Source organism: Kogia breviceps, chromosome 1, assembly GCF_026419965.1.
Source record: "Kogia breviceps isolate mKogBre1 chromosome 1, mKogBre1 haplotype 1, whole genome shotgun sequence".
Taxonomy (NCBI): Eukaryota; Metazoa; Chordata; class Mammalia; order Artiodactyla; family Physeteridae; genus Kogia; species Kogia breviceps.
The window spans coordinates 83,414,054-83,440,747 of NC_081310.1; the positions used below are offsets into that span (position 1 = coordinate 83,414,054).

A 26,694-nucleotide genomic window follows, 5' to 3' on the forward strand; every position below is an offset into this window, starting at 1 on the left:
TTGGCTCATGAAATAAAAACGGCTTTTACTTTTTTGTTGTGGTGGTGGTTATATAAGATTTTTCGGGCTTCCCTAGTGGCGCAGTGGTTGCGAGTCTGCCTGCCGATGCAGGGGACATGGGTTCGTGCCCCGATCCAGGAAGATCCCACATGCTGCGGAGTGGCTGGGCCCGTGAGCCATGGCCACTGAGCCTGCGCGTCTGGAGCCTGTGTTCCGCAGCGGGAGAGGCCACAACAGTGAAAGGCCCGCATACCGCAAAAAAAAAAAAAAAATTAAATCAATCCAAGATTTTTCTTTAATTGTGGTAATAGATACTTAACATAGTTTCCTCTTAACCATTTTAAAGTGTTGTTAAGAACATTCCCATTTTTGTGCAAGCAATCTCCAAAACTCTTTTCATCTTGCAAAACTTGAAACTCTACACCCATTAAATAATTCCCCATTGCCCCCTCCTCCTAGACCCTAGCAACCACCATTCTCTCTCGTCTCTGTGAGTCTGACTACTCTAGGTACCTCATATAAGTGGATTCATACAGTATCTGTCCTCTTGTATCTGGCTTATTTCACTTAGCATAATGTCCTCAAGGTTAATCAGTGTTGTAGCATGTGTCAGAATTTCTTTCCTTTTTAAGGCTGAACAATATACCATTGCATGCATATACCATATTTTGTTTATCCATTCATTAGCTGATGGACACCTGGGATACTTCCACCTTTAGGCTATTGTGAAAAATGTTGCTGTGAAAATGGGGGTACAAATACCTGTTTGGGTCCCTGTTTTCAATTCTTCTGGGTATATACTCCAAAGTGGAATGCTGGAACACATGGTAATTTCATGTCTCATTTTCTGAGGGACCATCACCCCATTTTACATTCCCACCAGCAATGTACGAGGGTTCCAATTTCTCTGCATCCTCACCAACACTTATTATTTTCTGTTTTTTGGATAAGAGCTATCCTAATGGGTGTGAAGGGGTATCTTATTGTAATTTTGATGTGCATTTCCATAATGATTAGTGAGTGATGTTTAGCATCTTTTTGGGTGTTTAATGGCCATCTGTGTATCTTGAGAAATCTCTATTCAGCTCCTTGGCCCATTTTTTAACTGGATTGTTTGTTCTTTTGTTGTTGGTTGAGCTGTAGAAGTTCTTTATATATTCTGGATATTAAGCCCTTATCAGATATATGATTTAAAGGTATTTTCTCCCATTTAGTGGGTTGCCTTTTCACTCTCCCTAACGCTAACCCTTTGATGCCCTAAAGTTTTAAATTTTGATGTAGTCCCATTTATCTATTTTTTTCTTTTGCTGCTTATGCTTTTGGTATCATATGCAAGAAAGCACTGCCAAACCCAGTATCATAAAGCTTTTCCCCTATGCTTTCTTCTAAGAGTTTTATGGTTTTAGTTCTTTTGTTTAGGTCTTTAATTCATTGAGTTAGTTTCTGTAATATGGTATATGGTAAAGGGTCCAACTTCATTTTTTTTTGCATGGGGATATCCAGTTTTCTCAACACCATTTGTTAAAGGTTTTCACATTTTTAAAGCGTTGAAATAAAAGCAAAAGAAATGATCTTCTGACACATGAAAATTAAATTCAAAATTCAGAATCCATAAATAGTTTTCGTGGAGTACAGTCAAGCTCAATTATTTACATATTGTCTGTGGCTGCTTTTGTACCACAATGGCACAGTAGTTGTGACAGAGACTATATTGTACATAAAACCTATATTTACTATCTGGTCCTTTACAGAAAAAGTCTGTCAAGCCCTGCTCCAGACCATTGAAAATCCTTATGGTCATATCCTTCTACATCTGAAAACCTCTCTACCAAATCTCAACTTTAAAATCTTGTTCAGGGACTCCCTTGGTGGTGCAGTGGTTAAGAATCTGCCTGCCAATGCAGGGGACATGGGTTCGAGCCCTGGTCTGGGAATATTCCACATGCCGCGGAGCTACTAAGCCTGTGTGCCACAACTACTGAGCGTGCGCTCTAGAGCCCGCAAGCCAAAACTACCGAAGCCCGTGCGCCTAGAGCCCGTGCTCCGCAACAAGAGAAACCACTGCAATGAGAAGCCTGTGCACCGCAATGAAGAGTAGCCCCCGCTTGCCACAGCTAGTGAAAGCCCGAGTGTAGCCATGAAGACCCAATGAGGCCAAAAATAAATAAATTTTAAAATAAATAAATAAAATCTTGTTCAGAAATCCACCTCCTCCATGAACTATCTTTTGATTATCCCACTGATCTCTGATCAACCAATCCATTTTACTAATCTCCAAAGAACAATTAACACAAAATTCCTTCTGGCTGATTCAGTTACACTTTTCACAAGTGGCAATCCTCTTTACTACACTAAAGTTTCTGTGAGAACAGACTGTAGCAACTATACCTTATTTCTCTATTTCATAGTATAGAGTTCTGATACAACAAATACTTTATTAATGTTTTTGAATGGCTGGCTGCCCAGAGTCTTTCTGGTTATCGTACCTTTCATTGAAGACTCAGGCCCGCTGGTTCTCTGGGAGCCATGCGCAGAGCTGTTGTTGGATACCACCACTGGCCCAGGACTCTGGCCCAGGGAAGGGATGGTGTTAAGGGTATTCACCAGTTTGGCCACTTCATTGCTATTTTCACCTGTAACCCCAGGTCGCTTCACAGTGACAAAGCTGGCAATGCTCACTGCAGGTGGAGAGGGGAAGGAGGGAGCTTTGTTGGCCATGTGATAATCATCTGTTCTCCACCCACCACTCATCCCAGCTCTGCCATCTTCTCTTCCCAAGCCTCACCTAGTTTGGGATTCTGAGTCTGGTTGGATTGGCCTGGAGGCTGAACAGCAAGGTGCCCCAGTGAGGTCGGCTGTGTGGCAGTGGGAGTGGTAGAAGTGCTGGGAGTGGACTTGGTCTGCTGGGACTGGGACTGTGGGACGGTGCTTCGAATGGTGAGAGTGGCTGGGATGACGGTGGTGAAGGTGTTGGTGGTGGGCCGCACAGGCATTGTGGAGCCTGGCCTCACAGGAGTCATCTGAGAGAACACTTGTGGGACTCCAACTGTCGGCTTAACAAACTGGGTACCTGGGGCTTCAAAAGAGAGACAAAAATACCAAATCTTGGTCAACGAGCTCACCTATAATACATTCCCCATGTCTTTACTGGAAATACTGGAATAGGAAAAGATTATCTCCCCAAACTGATTGGTGACAGTCAGGTTCCCAAGAGTAGCATAGATTCTAATGTCTAAGACAACAGGTATCACAAACTGATAAAACAAGTTAGCCTCAGTAATCAGCCCTGAAAACATTAAAGTGAAAGAAGAGTCCCATCACCTCCTCCCAAAACACCTTACCACACTGCCTTTTCTATTCCAAGAATACAATCATGAGTAGCTTGACCTTTATTATTGGAAGAGAATAATAGGTATAGAGTGGGAAGCAGTATGGGTATATATAGGCCAAAGGGCAGAGCTGGTTCTGAAAAAAGTGATCTTTCTCAGAATACTAAAGGAGTCTTTCATTCTCTTATACAATCTCAAATAGAAGACAGACTATGCCATTCTACTAGGATGTCCCAAAGGTGAGTCTCCTGGCTCAACTATAGACAATTTCACTGACAAACATTTAAGAAATATCAGAACTAGTTAGGATAAGCTCATGAGACTGAAGGCCAAAAACCCCTATGGGCTCTGAGAACAACAACAAAAACTTAGGAAGACAAGCTACAGAGATACCTTTACTACAACTAAATGAAGATACTCATTTTTGGCCTGAATTGTAGTAAACTTATAGACACTAAATATAGAACTGGGGGAAAATTACAAGATTTTTAATAATTATCTTTCAATTTGGTTTCTTAAAAAAAAAAACTAGTCATTGGCAATATTTATCCTCAAAGGATATGCCATTTGTTTAATTTATATTCCAAATCTATGTTATAAAAGTAAAGCAAAATACGTTTATAATCCCACCATGTAAGTGAGTAGTCTTATAAGGAATACAGAATTTGGGAGTGTGCATTAATAACAGTTCTTCAGGATAACAAACTTAATAGCTGAATAAAACAGCAGAAACAGAAAAATAACTATATAAACCCTGTTTTACTGCCTTGTGAAGGGTGGTAAAAAGTTAAAAAGAAAAATAAATCCACCACCCTGGCCGAAGGTTAGAGAGTTTTTTTAAAATGGGGCTTAAATCAATATGATTTTTGTAGTTTTAGATTTCCCTTAAGTACACTTTTAAAATGACCTTGAGTATTTTGAGACAACAAAAACAAGTCTTCTGGATGCTAGTTTATTCCAAACGGGTAGACATTTTTCCTTACCTGGGACTAGTGTAATTGGTCTAACTGTTTGGCCTTGCTGTACGTTCAGCACAATCCCAACCTGATTCATTGCATTTTGTACAGGCCGGACATTTCTTACAGGAAATCCCTGCATTAAAAAGCAAAATGATCTTTAACATGGAGATCAGCTAACACTAGCAGAGACTGCATTAAGACCTATATCCAAAAAAATGCCCACACCCTTACCTAATGATTCTCTCTCTAGAACTAGAGCTTTTAAATGACTGAGATGGAGAAATTTTGGACTTCTGGCAAACTTTTGAGTGGCAATTATTAAAACTGGAGAATGAGCTTTGGTACATATGAACAAAAATGAAAACCTACTTCTGGTTTTAAGAGAACCTCAGTTTAAAAAAACTCATCCACAAACTGGCCCCTCAATTGCTAAAGGCATAGAATGCAAAAAAATGACACTAACAGTATTCATTGGAGTGATTCAACATACAAACAATTGTAAGAAACTGTGCCCAAAGTCCACTTCAAAGGCCATACACCTCTGGGAAATTTGTTAGACAAGGCAGAAAAAAGCATTTGCCTTTACATTCCATACCAGCGTTAGGCTTTCAACTCCAATTCACATTTATATCAAATAAGTCATCTTCCTTCTCTTCAGATCTCCCGGCACTTCACCAATCTTGCATGTATATTTCCATAAGTCAACTAACTCACCCCATTTTGAGAAAAACAGCGCAAGCAAAAGGGTGATAACACTTGAGGACCAAGTGTTAAGGCTTCCTAATGCAAGCTTCCCACTCTTTCCTGCCTAGACCTCAATCAAATTACTTAATAGCCCTCCAGGGGTATAAAGAGGAGATTATCCAGCTGTATGCTATGTTGGGCTTTCTACTAAAGTCAGCATCAAATTAAAAACTAGCAAATGAGAAAGCCAAATCAAAAGACAGGATTTAGAACCATTTCTAAGGATGCTAAAGACTCTTAAGTCAGAGCCTTCAAAGGTTCCCATAGTCTTTCTCTCCTCTACCTTGTCTGAATTCAGTAGAATTCAGAGTCCTACTTACCTGTGTAGTGATGAATATTGGTTGTGAGGCCACAGGGGAACTAGTCACATGATTGGCATTCTGCATGACCTGGACAGGCCTCAATACTGGTTGAGTAACCATTGTACCCAGACCTGGGGTTGGATTCTGGGTTAGGATGAGCGGCTGTCCACCTTGTTGGACCAAAGAATTGCCAGCTAAAGGGAAGAGGAAAAAAAAAAAACAATTAAGAGAAAACAAACCCACCATTATAAGCAACACAATGGTCTTAGATAAGAAATGGTGTCCCCATATATCAAGATATCCAAGACTGTCACTCACCTGAGGTTTAATGTCACCAAACTTACTAAATATTTAAGCTTCACCCAAAGCTACAACTAACAGAAAAATACATAGGAAGGGAAAGTTCACTAAAATCTCCCCCACATATCTTAACTAGGGATGTCTTAACACACACAGTAAGACTTCTACGTGGCTATCACTTTGATGATTTAAGTGACCACAAATAATCTCCCCATACCAAATCAGCAAAACAAAGTAACATATAAGTTCCTTCCCCATATTTTAACTAGGTAAAAACCTATTTTATCAGCATGTAATTTGTTGTTAGCTAATCCACCTTATCTTTTAAAAGAGGAATATTCATCTACAAACATTAATTCAGCAAGTACACAGAATCTAAAAAATGGGATCTCTTCCTAGCGCGTCAAATCTCAGAAATGCAACAGATTCTCTAAACATCCATTGTCTTTTATAGGTATGGGAACACAGAGACTGACAGGCTACCTTCTTTATGTCATCAGAACTGATAAAAGACCTGGCCAAAACTAATAAACACCAAGTAAAACTGATATGACTTAAGAAGATTCATTCATTAATAAATAGTAACAAATATCATAAATATTAAAAAACTGGCTAATTTTTTTGAAATATTTTAAATTCTTTTTCATATGTGTTAAAAGTAATTTTGTAAGGTTTTTAAGTCCTGTATTTGGTACAACTGGCTAAAAATTGATTTATACTAAGTTTCCTGATTTACAAAAAATACTCCAAAACAGAAATTCTATTTCTGTTTCTATTTCAGAGAGCCAAAACATTGTGTTTGCCAAAAAGCACGTTTTTTTTTCTGTAAGTGGCTCTAGTAGCACTTAGTTGTCTTTAACTTCATTCAAAACAATTTTGTTACATTGTATTGTGACAGCTGTCATATCAGCATGCATTTAAAAAAAACTTATCAAGATCGTTGACTTTTTGTGTAACCATTTTAATACTGAAGATGGAAGAAAAAAATTTACATTTTGGCAATATTATGCTTTATTATTTCAAGAAAGGTAAAAATGCTGATATGCAAAAAAAGATTTGTGCAGTGTATGGAGAAGGTGCCAAATGATCAAACGTGTCAAAAAGTGGTTCACGAAGTTTCATGCTGGAGATTTCTCAGTGGACGATGCTCCACGGCTGGGTAGCCCGCAGTTGAAGTTGACGGCGATCAAAGCCAGACATTAGCTGAGAACAATCAACGTTATACCATGCGGGAGACAGCCGACATACTCAAAATATCTAAATCAAGCACTGAAAATCACTTGCACCAGCTTGGTTATGTTAATCGCTTTGATGTTTGGGTTCCACATAAGTTAGGCAAAAAAAACATTCTTGACCTTATTTCTGCATGCGATTCTCTACTTAAATGCAACAAAAATATTGTTTTTAAAACGGAAAAATTGTGATGGGCGATGAAAAGTGGATACTGTACAATAATGTGGAACGGAAGAGATCGTGGGGCAAGCAAAATGAACCAGCACCAACCACAGCAAAGGCCGGTATTCATCCCAAGAAGGTGATGTTGTATATATGGTGGGATTGGAAGGGAGTCCTCTGTTATGAGCTCCTTCTGGAAATCCAAACGATTAATTCCAACAAGTACTGCTCCCAACTAGACCAACTGAAAGCAGCACTCGACAAAAGGTGTCCAGAATTAGTCAACAGAAAATGCATGATCTTCCATTAGGATAACACAAGACCACATGTTTCTTTGATGACCAGGCAAAAACTGTTACAGCTTGGCTGCGGAGTTGTGATTCATCCACTGTATTCACCAGACATTGCACCTTCGGATTTCCATTTATTTCAGTCTTTACAAAATTCTCTTAATGGAAAAAATTTCAATTCACTGGAAGACTGTAAAAGGCATCTGGAACAGTTCTTTGCTTAAAAAGATAAAAAGTTCTGGGAAGATGGCATTATGAAGTTGCCTGAATAATGGCAGAAGGTAGTAGAACAAAACGGTGAATACGTTGTTCCATAAAGTTCTTGGTGAAAATGAAAAATGTGTCTTTTATTTTTATTTTAAAACCAAAGGAACTTTTTGGCCAACCCAATACCTAAATCAAAGATTCAAGCAAAATACTGCAACTTTTTACCTCAAATCACCAGAATGGGATGGACTCCTCTGAAGCTTTAAGTTCCACCTGACAAATGGTGTCACTAGTTAGCTAAAGGGCTAGACCACCAAAGTGGGTACACAGGTGGCTATTAATGGGCCAACCTTGGATTGCCCCACGTTCTCCCAAAAACTGAGAGTCCATCAGTGGACTAGACCCTCATAGTTACTGCCAGCAGACTAGTAACTATAGATGTTGACAGACAAAAAATTCCAAATTCTAGCTATGCTAATTATACTGGCAATTTATTGACTCTCTCTCTCTATATATTTTTAACTCAAATATTTTATTATGGAGATGTTCAAATACATATAAAAATAGAACACTATAATAAATCTCTATGTACCTATAACAGCTTCAATAATTATCAACTTAAGGTCAATCTTGTTTCATCTATACTTCCCTTTCTCTTACCAGCTCCCATATTATGTTGATACAAGCTTCAGATCATATCATTTCATCTATAAATATTTCAGTATATATCTCTAAAAGATAAGGACTTTAAAAAAGAGGAAATATCAATACCATTATCACTCCTAAAAATATTATAATAATTCTGTAACGATAGTGGATAATACTGTATGATATAATTGAAGTTTGCTGAGAGAACAGAACTTAAATGTTCTCACTACCCCCTATCCCTACCCCCAAAAAAGGATAAATATGTGAGGTGATGGATGTGTTAATTAACCAGATAGTGGGAATCCTTGCACAATGCATACATATACCAAATCACCACAATGTACACATTAAATATCTTACAATTTTATTTGTCAATTATACCTCAATAAAGTTAAATATATACAACAATTCTTGGGAGTTTCCTTGGCAGTCCAGTGGTTAGGACTTTGCACTTCCACTGCAGGGGGCACGGGTTCCATCCCTGGTGGGGGAACTAAGATCCCACATGCCGCACTGTGTGGCAATAAATGAATGAATGAATGAATAATTCTTTAATATCAAATACCCAGTTAGAATTCAAATTGACAATTACATTTTTTTATTTGAATTATGTTACAAAAGGGTTCATAAAGTATAACTGATGACATACCTCTTCAATCTCTTTTAATCTATAGGTTCCCCATCCATCTCTTTTTTACTCCTTTGCAATTTATGGTTGAAAAATACTGACTAAGCAAAAACACGTATTTTCTATTCACTATTTTAACTGCTAGGGTAAAAGAAAATAAATTATCTGTTATTTATCTAAGCCTAAGAATTCTTAAAATGATCACTGACTCAACATCTCAACTAAATATAGGAAGGGAACGATGGAAAATTTTTTGCATTTATGTGAAATCAACCAGCATTAGCAAGTCTCAAAAGACAGGCCTTGTTCCCATGAAATCTACACATACTCTACTACTATAAAGAATGTTAACACAAGCATTTTCTGCAAATATTCTCTCTGACATCAGGGTCATGTTTGAATTTTGGTGGACTGTTAGGACCTTTCCAAAAATAAAGTGCAAACAAAAAAGTAGGTTTCTAAGCCTAGACTAGGTTTACAATTCAATTGAAAGCAAAAACCAGCATACAGCAAGTCACTCTGGGTAAATTAAAGTCACACGGAGTAAATATTTATTTAATGTATTCTATAAATTCATTCTAATAATTCTAATGAATTATAATAATTCCAATTCTAACAAATGAGTTGTTTTTAATGATTTCTGCATTCTTATTAAGTCTTTCCTAAAAGAAATTCTGACAATTCAAAGGTCTTACGAAGTTCTATTTCCAGAGAATGAAAGAGGCAGTTAGAACCCTGAGACTTAAAAAAGCCTTTAAAAGAATTATCTGACCAATCCCCTACCTGTAAGTTTGCTCTCAAATAAACTAGGTACCACAGCCATAAACTGATTAAATAACAGCAGATTCAGCAGCTTCTCTCACAACATGTTCTGTTTGTTTTACAAATCTGAAGGTCTTGATTTTTTTCTCCATTCTTTTAAGTTCACTTACACAGCCTTAAAACCCCAGAGATAAGAGGGCTAAATGGAGTTGAAATGGGCCAAACAGGAATTGAAAATCATAATTACAATAAAAAATTTATAACATTAAATTCATATCATTCACAGCTCAGAATTAAGCAGTGGTTCATTTCACTTAATAATGTTCCTTTCCAATGCAAACATATGATCAGTCAGAACTATAGGAATAATTTCTAAATGCTGAGTGGTGGATTCTGAAGAACAGCAAAAATAATAGTAAAAATGTTCTAAAATTTTATTCCTAACACTTTGTTAAAGAAAAAAGCCCTACTGAGATATAATTCACATACCATACATATTTTATCACCCATTTAAAGTGTACAATTTAGAGGCTCTTAGTATATTCACAAGGTTTGTGCAATCATCACCACTATTTAATTCCAGAACATTTTCATCACCTCAAAAAGAAACCTTATACCCATTAGCAGTTATTCCCCATTCTCCTCCCCCCAGCCCTGGCAACCAACAATCTAACTTTCTGTATCTACAGATTTGTCTATTATGGGTATTTCATAATAATGGGGTCATATATGTGGCCTTTTTGATATCTATCTATCTATCTATTTTTGGCTGCGTTGGGTCTTCGTTGCTGCGCCCGGGCTTTCTTTAGTTGCGGCGAGCGGGGCCTACTCTTCGTTGCGGTGCACGGGTTTCTCATTGCGGTGGCTTCTCTTGTTGCGGAGCACAGGTTCTGGGCACGCGGGCTTCAGTAGTTCTGGCACTTGGGCTCAGTAATTGTGGCTCTCGGGCTCTAGATCACAGGTTCAGTAGTTGTGGTGTACGGGCTTAGTTGCTCCACGGCATGTGGGATCTTCCCGGACCAAAGATCGAACCCGTGTCCCCTGCATTGGCAGGCAGATTCTTAACTACTGCACCACCAGAGAAGTCCCACATTTTGCTTATTCATTCAACATCTTAGGTTGTTTCCAATTCTGGGCTATAATGAATAACTCTGGCACTTCAAGAGTATCTGATTTTAGAAAGTCACACACATAAAAAAAGTTTTGAGCCTTTTTTTTTTTTTTTTTTTTTTTTGGCCGTACTGCATGGCCTATAGGATCTTACCAGGGATTGAACACGGGCCCTCGGCAGTGAAAGCACAGAGTCCTAACCACTGGACCACCGGGAACTCCCAGCATGAAAGAATTTTTGGATGAACACACAAGACATACGTAACTGGCTACGTATTACGTGATTACCAGTCTATACCCCCCCTTTTTTAAAACCATGAACACAGGTTAACATTTTAGTTTGAATACTAGAGCTTTCTAAAGTAAATAAAATCCATTTTCATATTTCAAAAAACTTTTGTACACAGGCCACAGGAATCAAGGGTCCATTCAAAGAGAGTAAGTCACATCAGTGTGTCATTAGATGCTCATCATGGGCCTTGGACTGCTGGGATCAAAGAAAAATTCAGCTAAACTGGCTAATAGCACTTTGACAGCTTATTTTAAGAGAAACATAGGAAAGTAGTATAATACAGTGGGAAGGCCACAAATTTTGCAGTCTAAATAATTCAAATCCAGTTTAGTCACTTACTATTTGACCTTAAGTACATTATTTAGACTCTCCACGCCTTGGTTTCTGCATCTGTAAAAATGAGAAAATCTCTAGATAGAGGTTCCTCATCTTTATATATATATGAGGGTCACTATAAGTTTAAAAAATTCTAAGGATTTTCCATGTGATAAAAATTATTTTTTCAGGGACTTCCCTGGTAGTCCAGTGGTTAAGACTCAGAGCTCCCAATGCAGGGGGCCTGGGTTCAGTCCCTGGTCAGGGAACTAAGATCCCACATACTGCAACTAAGCCTGCGTGACGCAACTACTGAGCCCATGTGCTCTAGAGCCTGCGCATTGCAACTAGGGAGCCCGTGGACCACAACTTCCCACATACCGCAACTAAGCCCGTGAGCTGCAACAGAGACCCAGCACAGCCAAAATAAATAAATAAATAAATTTTTAAAATTTTATTTTTTTAGTATCCACTTATGTAGAGCAATCAATCTATTATGGCAATTTGACACTAACAAATTTTAAATGCCTGACCCAGCAATCTCACTTTATATTACAGATCTGCTTACACAGTGGGCAGATACAATGCCTGAGAATGTTCACTGTTTGTAATCACAAAAAAATGGGATTGTAGTAAATGTCCAACAATAAGGGAGGTAAATGGTTATATCCAACACTAAGAACACCAGGTGCACTTCTAATGGAAATGTAAATGGATACATTTCTAGATGGCCAATCCAGGAAAAATACTGATCAAAATCCTTAAAAACTGTGATAACCTTTGATACAACAATTTGATATTTAGAAACGTATTCTCAGAACTATGGATGTGAGAAAAGACAAGAGACAAGAGAGACAGAGATGTTCACAACAGCCCTTTAAAGTAGTAGTACACCCCTTTAAAACCTATTGCTAATAACAGTTAACCAAACAATGGGAAACAGTCATCAAAATGTTACAAAAAGATTTATTAAAATGAGAAGATATTCACTACATATTGAGGAAAAAAAGCAAGTACAATCTGTATGGATCTATTTTTATAAAAAGTGAATCACTGCACATAGCATATAAATGTACATAAAAGTACATATATGTACAGTATAGATAACTATACTAATAGTTATCTACAGGTAGTGGGATTACAGTTAAAAATTGTTTTTTTTGTTTTGTTTTGTTTTGCGGTACGCCCTCTCCCGTTGCAGAGCACAGGCTCCGGACGCGCAGGCTCAGCGGCCATGGCTCACGGGCCCAGCCACTCCACAGCATGTGGGATCTTCCCAGACCGGGGCACGAACCCGCGTCCCCTGCATTGGCAGGTGGACTCTCAACCACTGTGCCACCAGGGAAGCCCTCTTTTTTTTTTTTTTACTGTCCACTTTTTCTACAATGCACATATTATTCTTGTATTAATAAAGCTAAAGGAAATAAAATAAGTAAAAATAAGTCCTTTATAGCAATGCAATGATTCTATGAAGGTGCTTATTCTACACATGAATCTTGAGACATAACTTGCCAGTAACTCATTTTCAGAATGTAGAAACAGTCATCAGAAATGAAACAGAAACCAAACTATATAACTTCTCTACTCAATAAACTCATAAAAAACACTTCTCTTTCACCATTCCTTCAGGTAGACAACAACCCTATCCTATTTTTCATACCCAGGAACCAATAACCAAATGAATCTGCCAAAGTAAATATGGAACAAAGCTGCCCTCGGAGAATTCTTAGCAGACTAGTGGGGCTCTTCTAATTAAAAAACATAAACAATCAAACAACCCCCCCACACATCTCTTTAATAGTTAGGAATTTGGGGTTTACATTTTCTTTCCTAGAAATTATCAGCGAAAAGACTCAGCTGCCCTCTGACTTGAAACACTAGCATCGATTCAGCACTAACTCAGAAGGAACAGCACCACTTACTTCCATATCAGAGAATCAGTACTAAACTCACTCCAACACCAGCAGAACCAAATCAGTACCTAAAACTGAACAGGTACAGCTGTTCCTAAGACCTTTTTTAGTCTCTTACCCCTCTAGCCCAGGAAGAATTTCCCAATAATCCCACTTACCATTGTTGTTGGCAATTAGTGTGACAAGAGTCTTCTTTGTACTGTCGCTGTTCTGTGCCCCGCTGCTACTAACGGTGGTGGATGTAGAGAGGTGCCCAGCAACAGAAGCATGGGCAGCGATGGGCACTGGAGCCGAGACAGGCTGCTGGCTCACAGAAACTGTGGGGAAGGGGAGGCACAGTCACTTGGAGACAGGGACAGATGACACTAAAGGATACTGTTCTGATCTTCCCTTTTCATCTTACTGTGGGTCTCTATAGCCAAAAACTTTCCTGCTTTATTCGTAAATCCAACTGTTCATCTGATTTCTCCTATGTGTCCCTCACACCACAAATTAGACACAGTGCCTTCTTCTTTGCCTCACATTTCCTGGTTAATTAAGTTAGATTACGAGCTCACTGAACCCGGATTTTACTGTTTTGCTTATATAGCACAAGCAAACCTCTAGAACTCAAAGGCTTATTATCTCCACTACTGGTATTCATAACCAAGCATTAGTAAGCCGTCCACAAGACCCTGAACTGTCCTGTTTCAGCCCAAACCAATGCCATCTTCAGTTCTCAAGGCAGGAAAGATAAAAAAATTAAAAGAGCAACAGATGCAATTTAGAGGGGAAAAGAATTACCACTCAGTTTCTGAATTCAGGGCAATCTAGAATTTGACCCTGCAACATCACCTTTTTGAAAGAGAAGCTAACAAGCCTAAGTTTGTAAACTGTCCATGGAGGCAGACACGAAGCAAATTCTGCTCAGCTCACAGAGGAAACCAAGTTCAAGTAAAACAAACAAAAAATCCCCAAAGACTATGGGAACCTGTTTTTGACTGGGTATATAAATGAGCAGACACACACCTTTACATTCTTGTTCATACATCATTTAGTAAGAGGATTGCTTATGTGTTTGATAAACATTGGTGAATCCAATTCTCAATGTTTTCAATTTATTAAATATAGTGTTTCTAGCTTTATGTACAAGGAAACCAAAGCACTTACAGACCAGAGCATGTGGGAAAAAGGTACCACCAGTGCCACAGTGAAGCAACCCTGGGTTCTTGAAGTCTTCTTCCACTTCACACTTTCTTAACAAAAATGCCATTCAATTCAGTCAATATAACAATGATCTAAGAGCAAAAGAAATTTTGTTACCTGTAGTAGTTTTATCCACTGAATTATAATCCTCAACTACAGAATCCTCAATGACATCACTGATTTTCTGCCATGGCTCCAACTCCTCCTCCTCACATTCCATAAAGAGGTCGGTGTCCGCCATGCTACAAGAAAAAGAAGAAAGATTGAATAAGATATTGACCTCAGAATGGGAGAAACAGTATTACACAAAATATGGAATCAGATTCTTGAATCTATTGGTAACCTATTCCCTTGTGCTCCCTCTACCATTTCCCCTAACTTCCCCCCATTTCCAAGGTTCCAGAAGTATAACTTTTATTCTTGAAAAACAAAAAAATTAATGTGGAAGAGTCCACAGCAAATTATTTAATAATTAGGGTTATGAAAATTTAATCTATAATACCCAGGGCTAGGATTAGGGTGAGGCAAATCATGCAAGTGGAGGGTCAGATCCTGCTTTATTTAAAATTGGTATTTTGCTCATTATGAAATTTTTTGCATTAATATTGAGCTTTAAAAAATGATACATTTGCTGTTTGAGGAAAGTATCCTAGGAACTTATTTGGAAAACCGGGAATTTTTGAAGAAAGCTCTAACCATTCTGTCTCTAGACTGCTGTTATACTGATTCTGGACTTGAGCTGCAACATTTCCAGCCTCCAGCTAACCCTGCTTGCTTCATACTGGCCCCCACAATCTTAACTGGCAAAAGCCAGTTCCTTAATATCTATCCTGTTGTTACTGTTCTGAACTCAGTGGTTTTTGTATACTGATAGACTCCTTGGTTTGTCTCAAGTCTGAAGTCAAGGGGAGATTCTGTCAGCAACCAAGACCTCTCTGTTCAGTCCTTAACGGGTTTTTCCTCAACTGCATGGCTTGTCCCTATATTTGTGCTACTAAATGTATAAAGGTATATAGTTATACCACCCTCTAAATTTTCTCCAATCATTTAATATATTGTGCAATGTTAAATACATGGCATCCTTAAAGCTGTCTGTCCATTTATCTTTATTTCAAAAATCTGAACAAAGGGGCAGGATATACTTGAGCTCTGTGTTTGGTGAAATTTAAATGTAAATAAAATAAAAATAATAGCATAAAAATGATACATTAAAATAGTATTTTAGGGCTTCCCTGGTGGTGCAGTGGTTGAGAATCCGCCTGCCGATGCAGGGGACACGGGTTCGTGCCCCGGTCCGGGAAGATCCCACATGCCGCGGAGCGGCTGGGCCCGTGAGCCATGGCCGCTGGGCCTGTGCGTCTGGAGCCTGTGCCCCGCAATGGGAGAGGCCACAACAGTGAGAGGCCCGCGTACCACAAAAAAAAAAAAAAAAAAAAATAGTATTTTATCTTGATTACTGAGCCTTTTTGCACTTAAGTGAGAACCTCACTTGTCACAATCTAATTCCAACCCTACTACTTCCTTAAACTCCACCATGATTTTGGGAGTCAGGCTTTAGTTTGAAAACACTGCTTAAATTACATTCATCTTTGCAATGCAAACAAAGAGTTATTATTACTATGCTGCTCTCCAGTATTAGTTGACTAAAAGTCAATTTCTTTGTCTTGGAATGGGAGTAGCATTACTGCTCAATGTTCAAACAAAACTTTTAAGGCAAGGACTCTCGGTGCCCTTAGTATCTCAGAAATTTTTTCACCACACCCCGAAAGCAAAACCAAAACAAAACAACCAACCTAACCTTTGTGTTTAAATAGTTAGGTCCCTACAATTTGATAGTATTAGTTTGTAAGATGCCCAACAGATGGCATTGTCCCCTTGAAAATTTAAAATATTCCAGCAATGCTGCAGTAAGTTGGCTAGTCAAGTGCCCACAGTTTTAATGGGTAAAGTCCTTCATTTGATTTTAACTGGTCTCTAATATTCTATTTTAATTATTTCTGTGTTCCCAAACCAAAACCACAAAGGAAAGAAGGCATGAGCAAGGTAAGAAAAAGCTCTAAAGTGTCAACTTAAATTTTCTTAGTTTCGTATTTAATTTACATATACAAAAAAGACAATGCTAGCCAGAAACCAAATTAAAAAGCCGCCAAATCCATATCAAAGGCATTCTTTGAGTCAAGACTACACAACACACTTTTGTATTTTCCAGTCTAGTTCCACTGAAAGAGGTAACATTCTAAACAACTCTTTTCTAACTGCTTAATTTTATACTATTGTCCTTTGCTGTGTAACTTTCTTAGAGCCCACAGCCAACAGACAATTAATACATACTATCAAACATCCAGCAGAATGAATATAAACTGTGGATAACCTCTACAGATGGTTTTCAAGGACCTTCTTTCAGCTGTCACCAGCTGCAAGCAAACTCTCCATACATACGCTGAGCAATCTGTAGAAAACTTTCCTTGGGAATAAGCAGAGCTATCTGAATGCAAATTGCGGTTTTCAACGTCATGCTTATGGATATTTTAATAGCACATCCAAAGGCTTGTCTTCTACCTCTATTTATAGTATCATAAGAGACTGAGTTCATGTTTTATCCTGTCAAACAATGAAGATTAATAAAAATAATGAAAGATTCTTCCACCTGACGGGAGTCAAATTATGTTATTCCTACCATGAACAAGGTATTCTAAGAAACAGAGTGGAAAAGGCAGATGTGAAACGATGGCAAAGAGGAATGTTTATGTCCTAACTACTTTTTACCAAGTGAGAAAGAAAAATAACTCCTCGGATATAAACTCTGCCAAGACAACCAATGTAAATTAAAAGATTCAAAATGGAAAGAAAATTACACTTAGAAAATATTTTTCAAGGTTTTTACAATGGAGAAGACAGTTAACCAACAAGGTCTGACAACTCAGAAAATAATAAATCTGCTGACTGAGCATATTTTATGACTCACACCAAAACATCTCTGAAAGACACTGAAACCAAGTTTTCCAAACAGTCCTTATTTCTGATCTAGACTCTTCTATCTCAGAATGTGATCATTCCTTTCATTTCAGCATCTATAGCTGAGGGTCAAAAAATTAACTCCATTGAAAAGATGGGCCATGCCACAATAGAGGTATCAACCTGAAATAAATTCCTTGTAAACTTTAAAAATGAAAAATGCAAATTTAGCACCCTTCAGTAGTTTTCCAGCTATAAAAAAGGAATCTTCATTAATATAATGAAATGCTGTATTTAATATCTCTACCAAGATGCTCAAGGAACACCATCTTTCTCTGCGGTATTCCAAGTGATCCATGGCCTATAACCACCTTTCAACTATTTTTGATCAAAAAAGACAGGAATTACTAAATATGTAGTACTAAAATATATAAATCTTCCCAAACTATCAGTCTACTCATGTTTAACTTCTTTCTACACCAAATCTTCAACTTAATTTCTCACAAGAAAAATCTGGAATTTTCCCCTCTCTTCCCCATTATTTTGCTATAAAGGATAAATGTACTCATAGGCTTGGAATACATCTCACATGCAAAAACAGTGACTTCCCTGGTGGTCCAGTGGTTAAGAATCCGCCTTCCAGGCTTCCCTGGTGGCACAGTGGTTAAGAATCCGCCTGCCAGGGGCTTCCCTGGTGGCGCAGTGGTTGAGAGTCCGCCTGCTGATGAGGGGGACGCGGGTTCGTGCCCCGGTCCGGGAAGATCCCACATGCCGCGGAGCGGCTGGGCCCGTGAGCCATGGCCGCTGAGCCTGCACGTCCGGAGCCCGTGCCCCGCAACGGGAGAGGCCACAGCAGTGAGAGGCCCGCGTACCACAAAAAAAAAAAAAAAAAAAAAAAAAGAATCCGCCTGCCACTGTAGGGGACATGGGTTTGAGCCCTGGTCTGGGAAGATCCCACATGCCGTGGAGCAACTAAGCCTGTGCCCCTCAACTACTGAGCCTGCGTGCCTAGAGCCTGTGAGCCACAACTACTGAGCCCACGTGCCACAACTACTGAAGCCCGCGTACCTAAAGCCTGTGATCTGCAACAAGAGAAGCCACCGCAATGAGAAGTCCACGCACCACAACGAAGAGTAGCCCCTGCTCACAGAAACTAGAGAAAGCCTGCATGCAGCAACGAAGACCCAACACAGCCAAAAATAAAATGAATAAAATAAATAAATGTATTAAAAAAAAAAAAAAAGAATCCACCTTCCAATGTAGGGGACACGGGTTCGATTCCTGGTCAGGGTACTAAGATCCCACATGCCACAAGGCAACTAAGCCCGCAGCTGCAACTACTAAGCTGGCATGCGCTAGAGCCCATGTGCCACAACTACTGATCCTGCACACTCTAGAGCCTGTGCACCACAACTAGAGAGAAACTTGCAGGCCACAAGGAAAGATCCCACGTACCACAACTAAGACCAGATGCAGCCAAATAAATAAATAAATAAATAGCCCAAAAAACTTACATTGAGCTTGAATCCTTACTCAATTTTGGGACATTTTCATTTCTTCTGAAAAAGTGCCAAGTAAAAACCTGAATTTCAGAAATTAAAGGCCAGCACATAGGGAACACCATGCTACATCAAGAGGAAAACTTGCACAGGTAGTAAATTTGAGAATCATATATTGTAACCCAGTAAATGGGCAAACTTTCATCATATTACAACTATGAATCTCTGAATCAAGACTGTAGTGATTCCTTTTCTGCTATTCTTAACATGAGATATCAATTTTAATTATACACAAGAGGAGGGAATTCCCTGGCAGTCCAGTGGTTAGGACTCCATGCTTCCACTTCAGGGGGCCTGGGTTTGATCCTTGATTGGGGCCAAAAAAAAAAAAATTATATATAAGAGTAGACATGTATCCATAACCCAGCTTCAAAAATTATCAACCAATCTTGTTTCACCTATGCCCCCTCTCCTTCATATTATTTTGAAACTAATCTCTAATATCATAAATTTTTTATTATGTAGCTCTAAAAGATAAGGACTTGACAAGATCATGTACCAAAAAAAAAAAAAAAAAAAGAGAATTCCTTGGTCATCCAGTGATTAGGACACGGTACTTTCACTGCTGGGGCCGGGTCTGATCCCTGGTTGGGGAACTGTGATCCCGCAAGCTGCATGGCCAAATTTTAAAATAAATAAATAAATAAATCATAGTACCATTAATATGCCTAAAAGATTTACAGTCTCTTAATATCAAATATCTAGTCAACACTGAAATCTCAAATTCTCTCAAATGCCATATTTCTTTTAAAATTTATTTTATATTGGAATATAGCTAATTTACAATACTGTGTTTGTTTCAGGTATACAACAGTGGTTCAGTTATACATATTCATATATCCATTTTTTTCAGATTCTTTTCCCACATAGGTTATTACAGAATACTGAGTAGAGTTTCCTGTGCTATATAGTAGGTCTTTGTTGATTATCTGTTTTTTTCTGTTTGTGTTTTTTTTTTTTTTTTGCGTTACGCGGGCCTCTCACTGTTGTGGCCTCTCCCGTTGCGGAGCACAGGCTCCGGACGTGCAGGCTCAGCGGCCATGGCTCACGGGCCCAGCCGCTCCACGGCATGTGGGATCTTCCCAGACCGGGGCACAAACCCGCGTCCCCTGCATCGGCAGGTGGACTCTCAACCACTGCGCCACCAGGGAAGCCCCTGATTATCTGTTTTATATATAGCAGTGTGTATATGTCAATCCCAAACTCTGAATTTATCCCTCCCCCGACCTTTCCCCTTTGGTAATCATAAATTTGTTCTTGAAGTCTGTGAGTCTGCTTTTTGAAAAAAGTCTATTTTGTAAATAAGTTCATTTGTATCATTTTTTAGATTCCACAAATAAGTGATATCACATATTTGTCTTTCTCTGCCTGACTTACTTCACTTAGTATGATAATCTCTAGGTCCACGCATGTTGCTGCAAAAGGCATTATTTCATTCTTTTTTATGGCTGAGTAATATTCCATTGTATATATGTACCACATCTTCTTTATCCATTCCTCTGTTGATAGAAATTTAGGTTGCTTCGATGTCTCAACTAAATACCGTATTTCTTTTTTTTTTTTTTTTTTTTTTTTTTTTTTTTTTTTTTTTTTTTTTTGCGGTATGCGGGCCTCTCACTGTTGTGGCCTCTCCCGTTGCGGAGCACAGGCTCCGGACGCGCAGGCCTATCGGCCATGGCTCACGGGCTTAGTTGCTCCGCGGCATGTGGGATCTTCCCGGACCAGGGCACGAACCCGTGTCTCCTGCATCGGCAGGCGGATTCTCAACCACTGCGCCACCAGGGAAGCCCAATACCGTATTTCTTAAAGTTTGTTTGGTTCAGATTCAAATAAGGTCCATATATTATGGTTATTTGATAAGTTTTTTAGGTCTCTTTTAATTTATAGATCTTCCTTCATCTCCCCTCCCCCCCACCTTGTGGTTTATTTGTTGAAGAACCAGGTCACCTCTTGCAGTTTCTACAGTCTGGATATTGTTGATTACATACACATGGCATTTAATATATGCCTCTGGCCTCTGTATATCCTGAAATTGATAGCTGGATCTAGAGACATGAATAGATACAGGTTTAACATTTTTTTCCCCCAAGACTACTCACAAGGGCAGGATTTTCTTCCATCAGGAATCCTTCCACCCAGGCTCAATGCCTAGATCTAGTCATTCTAAATCTATCATTCCCTTTTTATTTATTAACTGAAACACCTTGATTTTAAAAAAACAAAACATATCTACTATTTGGTTACCCAGTGGTGCGGTTCATATAGTAAAAGTCTCGACTCTTTCCATCTTGCTTCTTTCCCTTTATTTACCAGTTTTCAACATAATGATCTGTTTCACTAGCATTTCCTCAAAGTGACCAATGAGCTTGTTCTTTTTAATTAATTAATTAATTTATTTTATTTTTGGCTATGTTGGGTCTTTGTTGCTGCACGTGGGCTTTCTCTAGTTGCGGTGAGCCAGGTCTACTCTTTGTCATGGTGCACAGACTTCTTTCGGTGGCTTCTCTTGTTGCGGAGCACGGGCTCTAGGTGCACAGGCTTCAGTAGCTGTGGCACGCAGGCTCAGTAGTTGTGGCTCGTGGACTCTAGAGCGCAGGCTCAGCAGTTGTGGCAGACGGGTTTAGTTGCTCCGTGGCACGTGGGATCCTCCCGGACCAGGGCTCGAACCTGTGTCCCCTGCACTGGCAGGCGGATTCTTAACCACTGCACCACCAGGGAAGTCCAATAAGCTTGTTCTTAAACTATCATTATATCACATCATATGACACATCAATTTTTTTTTAATGACACATCAATTTAAACATACTTGATATGTTTTGATCCACTGCAGTTATCCTTATTGATACTCAAAGTGTCCTACTTTAGCTACTGGGAACTTCTTAGTTAGCTCCTGAGTCCTTCTGACACAACCCTTGTGTTTGACAAAATCCTGGCTATAAGTTTCAGGATCATCTCATAGATTCTTGCCCCACACCTAGAATCATCCATTTCTCTAAGGAGCCCTGATTCCTTTTGGTGTGGAATGATATTCTAAGATCACAGTCTAGATGCTAGTGACTTCTCTGTTCATTAAAAAAAAAAAAAAATTTATTTGGCTGCGTCGGGTCTTAGTTGCGGCACGTGGGATCTTTCATAGTGGCACGCAGGCTCTAGAGTGTGTGGGCTCAGTAGCTGCGGCACACAGGCTCTCTAGCTGTGATGCACACAGGCTCTAGAGTGCACAGGCTTAGCTGCTCTGCAGCATGTGGGATCTTAGTTCCCAGACCAGGGATCAAACCCACGTCCCATGCATTGGAAGGTGGACTCTTAACCACTGGACCACCAGGGATGTCCCTCTGCTCATTATAAACATAAAATTATCTCCATATCAACCCCCAACTATTAGTCAGCTACCTTCAATTTCGTTTCTATGTCATTTGGCAGAAAAACTACAAATCTACAAATACGACTTGTCTTAGAAACTTAAAACAAACTTCTATTTTCTCCTGAGATTCTGACTTGAGATGTTTCAATCTTTTTTTTGTTAACTAATTCCCATTGCTTCCACTCTTTTTCCAACCTTTCCCTTCCCCTAACAAGTTGCCTACATCATTTTCCTCACTGGCAGAATTTACATATACTTAAAAAAAATTTTTTTTAAGAACAATCAAAGATTAACAAAGAGGACACAGCATATAGTTTAACCAAGCCCTTTAGCAAGTAACTTTTTTTGAGGCTGCCTTCATTACCTTAACATAATCATCTATGTTTTGTTGCATTTTTCAGTAGTTTGTTCTTTTTTTATTACTCAGTAGTGCTCCATTTATGGATAAACTATCCATCCACATGTTGACAGATAGTTGTTTTCAATTTTTCAGGCTATTATGAATAAACCTGCTATGAACATTTGGGCACAAGTCTTTGTATGTGCATATGTTTTCACTATTTTGGATAAATAACTAGGAGAAGAATTTCTGGGCCACAGGGTAAGTGTATGTTTAACTTCCAAAGAAATGGCGAATTTTCCGAACACTAGCCTACGTAGCTTCTGACTTACTCAGTTTACAAGTCCTGCAGAGATGGTCTTGTAACTTACTATCTATCTATCTATTTACTGACACGCCACAGGGCAGGCGAGATCTTAGTTCCCTGACCAGGGATCGAAACCACGCCCCCTGCATTGGAAGCTTGGAGTCTTAACCACTGGACTGCCAGGGAAGTCCCCATAGCATACTTTATAATGTGGGGTTGCTTAGCTCCTATGACTCTTAGTTTGGGGCCCTCAGCTGATACTCTGAAACAACAGGAACATTCATATTTAACTAACATATAAGATACTCAATTTAACATTCTTCCCTTAACTACTAGACTGAAATATTTGAGAGGGCAGGAACCATGTCTGTCTTATTTATTTATTAAATTGAAGTACAATTGATTTACAATGTTGTGTCAGTAAAGTGATTCAGTTATACATACATATATATAAAATATATAGTATATATGTATGTAATATACATATGTAAATATATATACATTCTTTTTCAGATTCTTTTCCCTTACAGGTTATTACAAAATATTGAATATAGTCCCCAGTAACTATTTTTTTAAAGACTGTCTTTTCTTGAACGCCAAGATATAAACAGATCACCTCAAAGATATCAAATTTCTCAACTACTCCTAACAAAAATTTTACCCATAACACATAGCTAATAAGACAGGTTATTACAAAATATTGAATATAGTCCCCAGTAACTATTTTTTTAAAGACTGTCTTTTCTTGAATGCCAAGATATAAACAGATCACCTCAAAGATATCAAATTTCTCAACTACTCCTAACAAAAATTTTACCCATAACACATAGCTAATAAGGTTCTATTCCAAGCAAACTAGGAGGTGGGAGGGGGATGAGATAAAGCAAAAGACCTACACCTTACAAATGAAGAGCTCATTTCTAGTTTCAATAAAATTTCCAGTAGAGCTAACAAATGTCATCATATTCCAGTGTTCTCCAACATATACTAAGCACAGTCCCAGCTGTGCAGCATATCTGCAGAAGGGAACTGTGTTCAACGTCTGCACATAGGTTATATACAGGGAAACCTAGATCATTAAGGAATCCACATATGCCAGTGGCTTTTATCCAACTCAGTAATACCCAAACAGGGATAATCTGCCCCCAGAAGACATATGGCAATGTCTGGAGACATTTTTGGTAGTCATAACTAGGGGTGGGGTTGGGGAAGGGTGCTACTGGCATCTATCTAGTGGCAAGTGGCCAGGGGTGCTACTAAACATCCTACAATGCACAAGACAGACGGGGACTTATCTGGCACAAAATGTTAATAGCGCCAAGATTGAGAAACCCTGATCAAACTGAATCTATGTTCTGAAGGGGAAAATTTTTTTAAAGAATCATCCCACGTTCTATGCATAAAGAACTCTCATTTCTTTTTTTTTAAATTGAAGTATAGTTGACTTACAATGTTAATTTTCTCATTTCTTTTTAAAATAATTTATCCTCTCTGCAACAGAAAAGATGAGAACAAGATCCCTATGAATTGTTCAAATGGTTACTTTTTTTTTTTTTTTTTTGGTGGCACGCGAGCCTCTCACTGTTGTGGCCTCTCCCGTTGTGGAGCACAGGCTCCGGACACGCAGGCTCAGCAGTCATGGCTCACGTGCCCAGCCGCTCCGCGGCATGTGGGATCTTCCCGGACTGGGGCACGAACCCGTGACCCCTGAATCGGCAGGCGGATTCTCAACCACTGCGCCACCAGGGAAGCCCCAAATAGTTACACCTTAACACAGTAAAAACATTTTTATAAAACTCATATACATCTAGTTTGTTTCACCCTATAATCACCTCTGAAACTTGTTCCTGCCTAAAGTACGTAATTTCTCCTTATAAAACTTTAGCATTATGTTAGTTTTGTAAATTTATGGTTACTATCAGTATTAACTGGTAAATAATCTTTGTGAAAATAATTTCCCAAAGTCCCAAAATCTCCATTTCTAAAATTTCTGGTTTTCACCCCTTTACTATTCCTCTGTGGGTTGCTTTTGCTAAATATATCAGCTCTTATTGCCTCTTCAACTTTCCAATCATTCTCTAAGAGGGCAGTGAACCAAAATGACACGATGCAAACTTATTTCTGTGGTCCTTCTCAAAGTCTTATTGTTATGCTTAAACTTAAAATTACGGAAGTAGCTCTATGTCTCAAAGCCAAAAGTTATGACAGTAATAAGTTTAAATAGAAAAATGTTAGCCAATAATCCAAACTCTACCTGTCATCAGCTGTTTGTTCTGTGGCTTGTTCTTTTGTAAACAAACAAACAAAAGCTTTTGACAATAATGTTTAACCTGAATCAAACCAAGCACTTAAATTTAACTTCCAGCTTTTAGGAAATACAGCAGTAGAAGAATAAGTTAAGTAGCACCTCAAGGAAATGATGAGATAAATCCAAAAAGTGGGACATTTTAAAAGGAAATAATCAGACAAGTGCAGAATATGGAATATTTTATAAAACTACTAACACAGTTTAAAAATGTCAATCTCACACACACATGTATGTGTGCATGCCCACATGCATGTGCGGGCATACATGCATGCCCACACACAGTGAGAAAACTAAACCAGACTGAAAGAAACTAACGCGATGTAACAAAATGCAACATGTAAACCTTTACTGGATTCTGGTTCATAAAAAAGCTATAAATGACATATTGGGGAGAACTGGAACATATGAATATAGACTAGATACAAGATGATATTTGGAAATTATTTTTAATTTTCTTAGAAAGAATAGTGGTATTAGAGTTATGTAGGAGAAATATTTATTCTTAGCAAATGCATGAAATGTTCAGTGGAAGTATCATGACTGTGACTTTCAGGTGGTTCAGCAGATATATATTTTGGCGTTTTCTTACAGACATCAAATATGCCAACATTAAAAATGGTTGTGTCGGGACTTCCCTGGTGGTACAGTGGTTAAGAATCGGCCTGCCAATTCAGGGGATGTGGGTTCGAGCCCTGGTCCGGGAAGATCCCACATGCCGCGGAGCAACTAAGCCCGTGCACAACTACTGAGCTTGTGCCCTAGAGCCTATGAGCCGTAAGTACTGAAGCCCGTGCGCCTAGAGCCTGTGCTCCGCAACGAGATGCCCACGCTCCGCAGTGAAAAGAGTAGCCTCCGCGCACCACAACTAGAGAAAGCCCGCACGCAGCAATGAAGACCCAACGCAGCCAAAAATAAATAAATGGATAAATTTATGAAAAAAAATCGTTCTGTCTAGGTTCATTACTCCTTGTAGTATTCTTTCACCTTTTTTACATGCATGAAATTTTCTTAAAATAAAAAGTTGGGGGGATCAGATGAACAAGGTCTGAGAATCTAACATAAAATATGGTAGCTATAGTTGATAACACTATAATTGATATTTGCTAAAAGAGTAGAATGTTCACATACACACAAGATAAATATGTGAGGTGATGGATGTGTTAATTAACTGAATGGGGGGAATCCTTTCACAATATTTATATATATGAAATCACCATGATGTACAGTTTAACATCCTACAATTTTATATGTCAATTACACCTCAATATAGCTGAAATTTTTTAAAAAAAGAAAAAAGTAACGGGGAAAAACTACCTACTCATATCTTGGTTGTGATATTTTGTTCTACTATATTCTGCCAGTTTCTTTTTGCCATTTACTAAATCAAACTGGTAGCCTCATGGGTTGAATTTTCTGTTAACTTGTTCTCATTTTTAGGAGCAATTTTCACATAGATTATATACACATATTTCTAAAGATGTT

At 38.7% G+C, this 26,694-nt stretch overlaps 1 protein-coding gene across 5 annotated transcripts in view; it reads right to left on the reverse strand.

The window, feature by feature from the left end:
* Nucleotides 1–26,694, reverse strand: part of POGZ (pogo transposable element derived with ZNF domain) — a 48,513-nt gene that overhangs the window by 16,439 nt on the left and 5,380 nt on the right. Inside the window, exons 2-7 of one of the 5 annotated variants that reach the window (XM_059079748.2) lie at nt 14,497–14,621; nt 13,353–13,511; nt 5,353–5,528; nt 4,313–4,421; nt 2,786–3,076; nt 2,487–2,678 (exon numbers count right to left, since the gene is read on the reverse strand). In XM_059079748.2, coding sequence (XP_058935731.1) covers nt 2,487–2,678; nt 2,786–3,076; nt 4,313–4,421; nt 5,353–5,528; nt 13,353–13,511; nt 14,497–14,620 — 1,051 coding nt within the window. In that variant the 5' untranslated portion in view covers nt 14,621. Of the gene's footprint in view, nt 1–2,486; nt 2,706–2,785; nt 3,077–4,312; nt 4,422–5,352; nt 5,529–13,352; nt 13,512–14,496; nt 14,622–26,694 lie in introns of all 5 variants that reach the window. The other 4 variants (XM_059079739.2, XM_059079757.2, XM_059079765.2 and 1 more) reach the window with 4 other exon arrangements.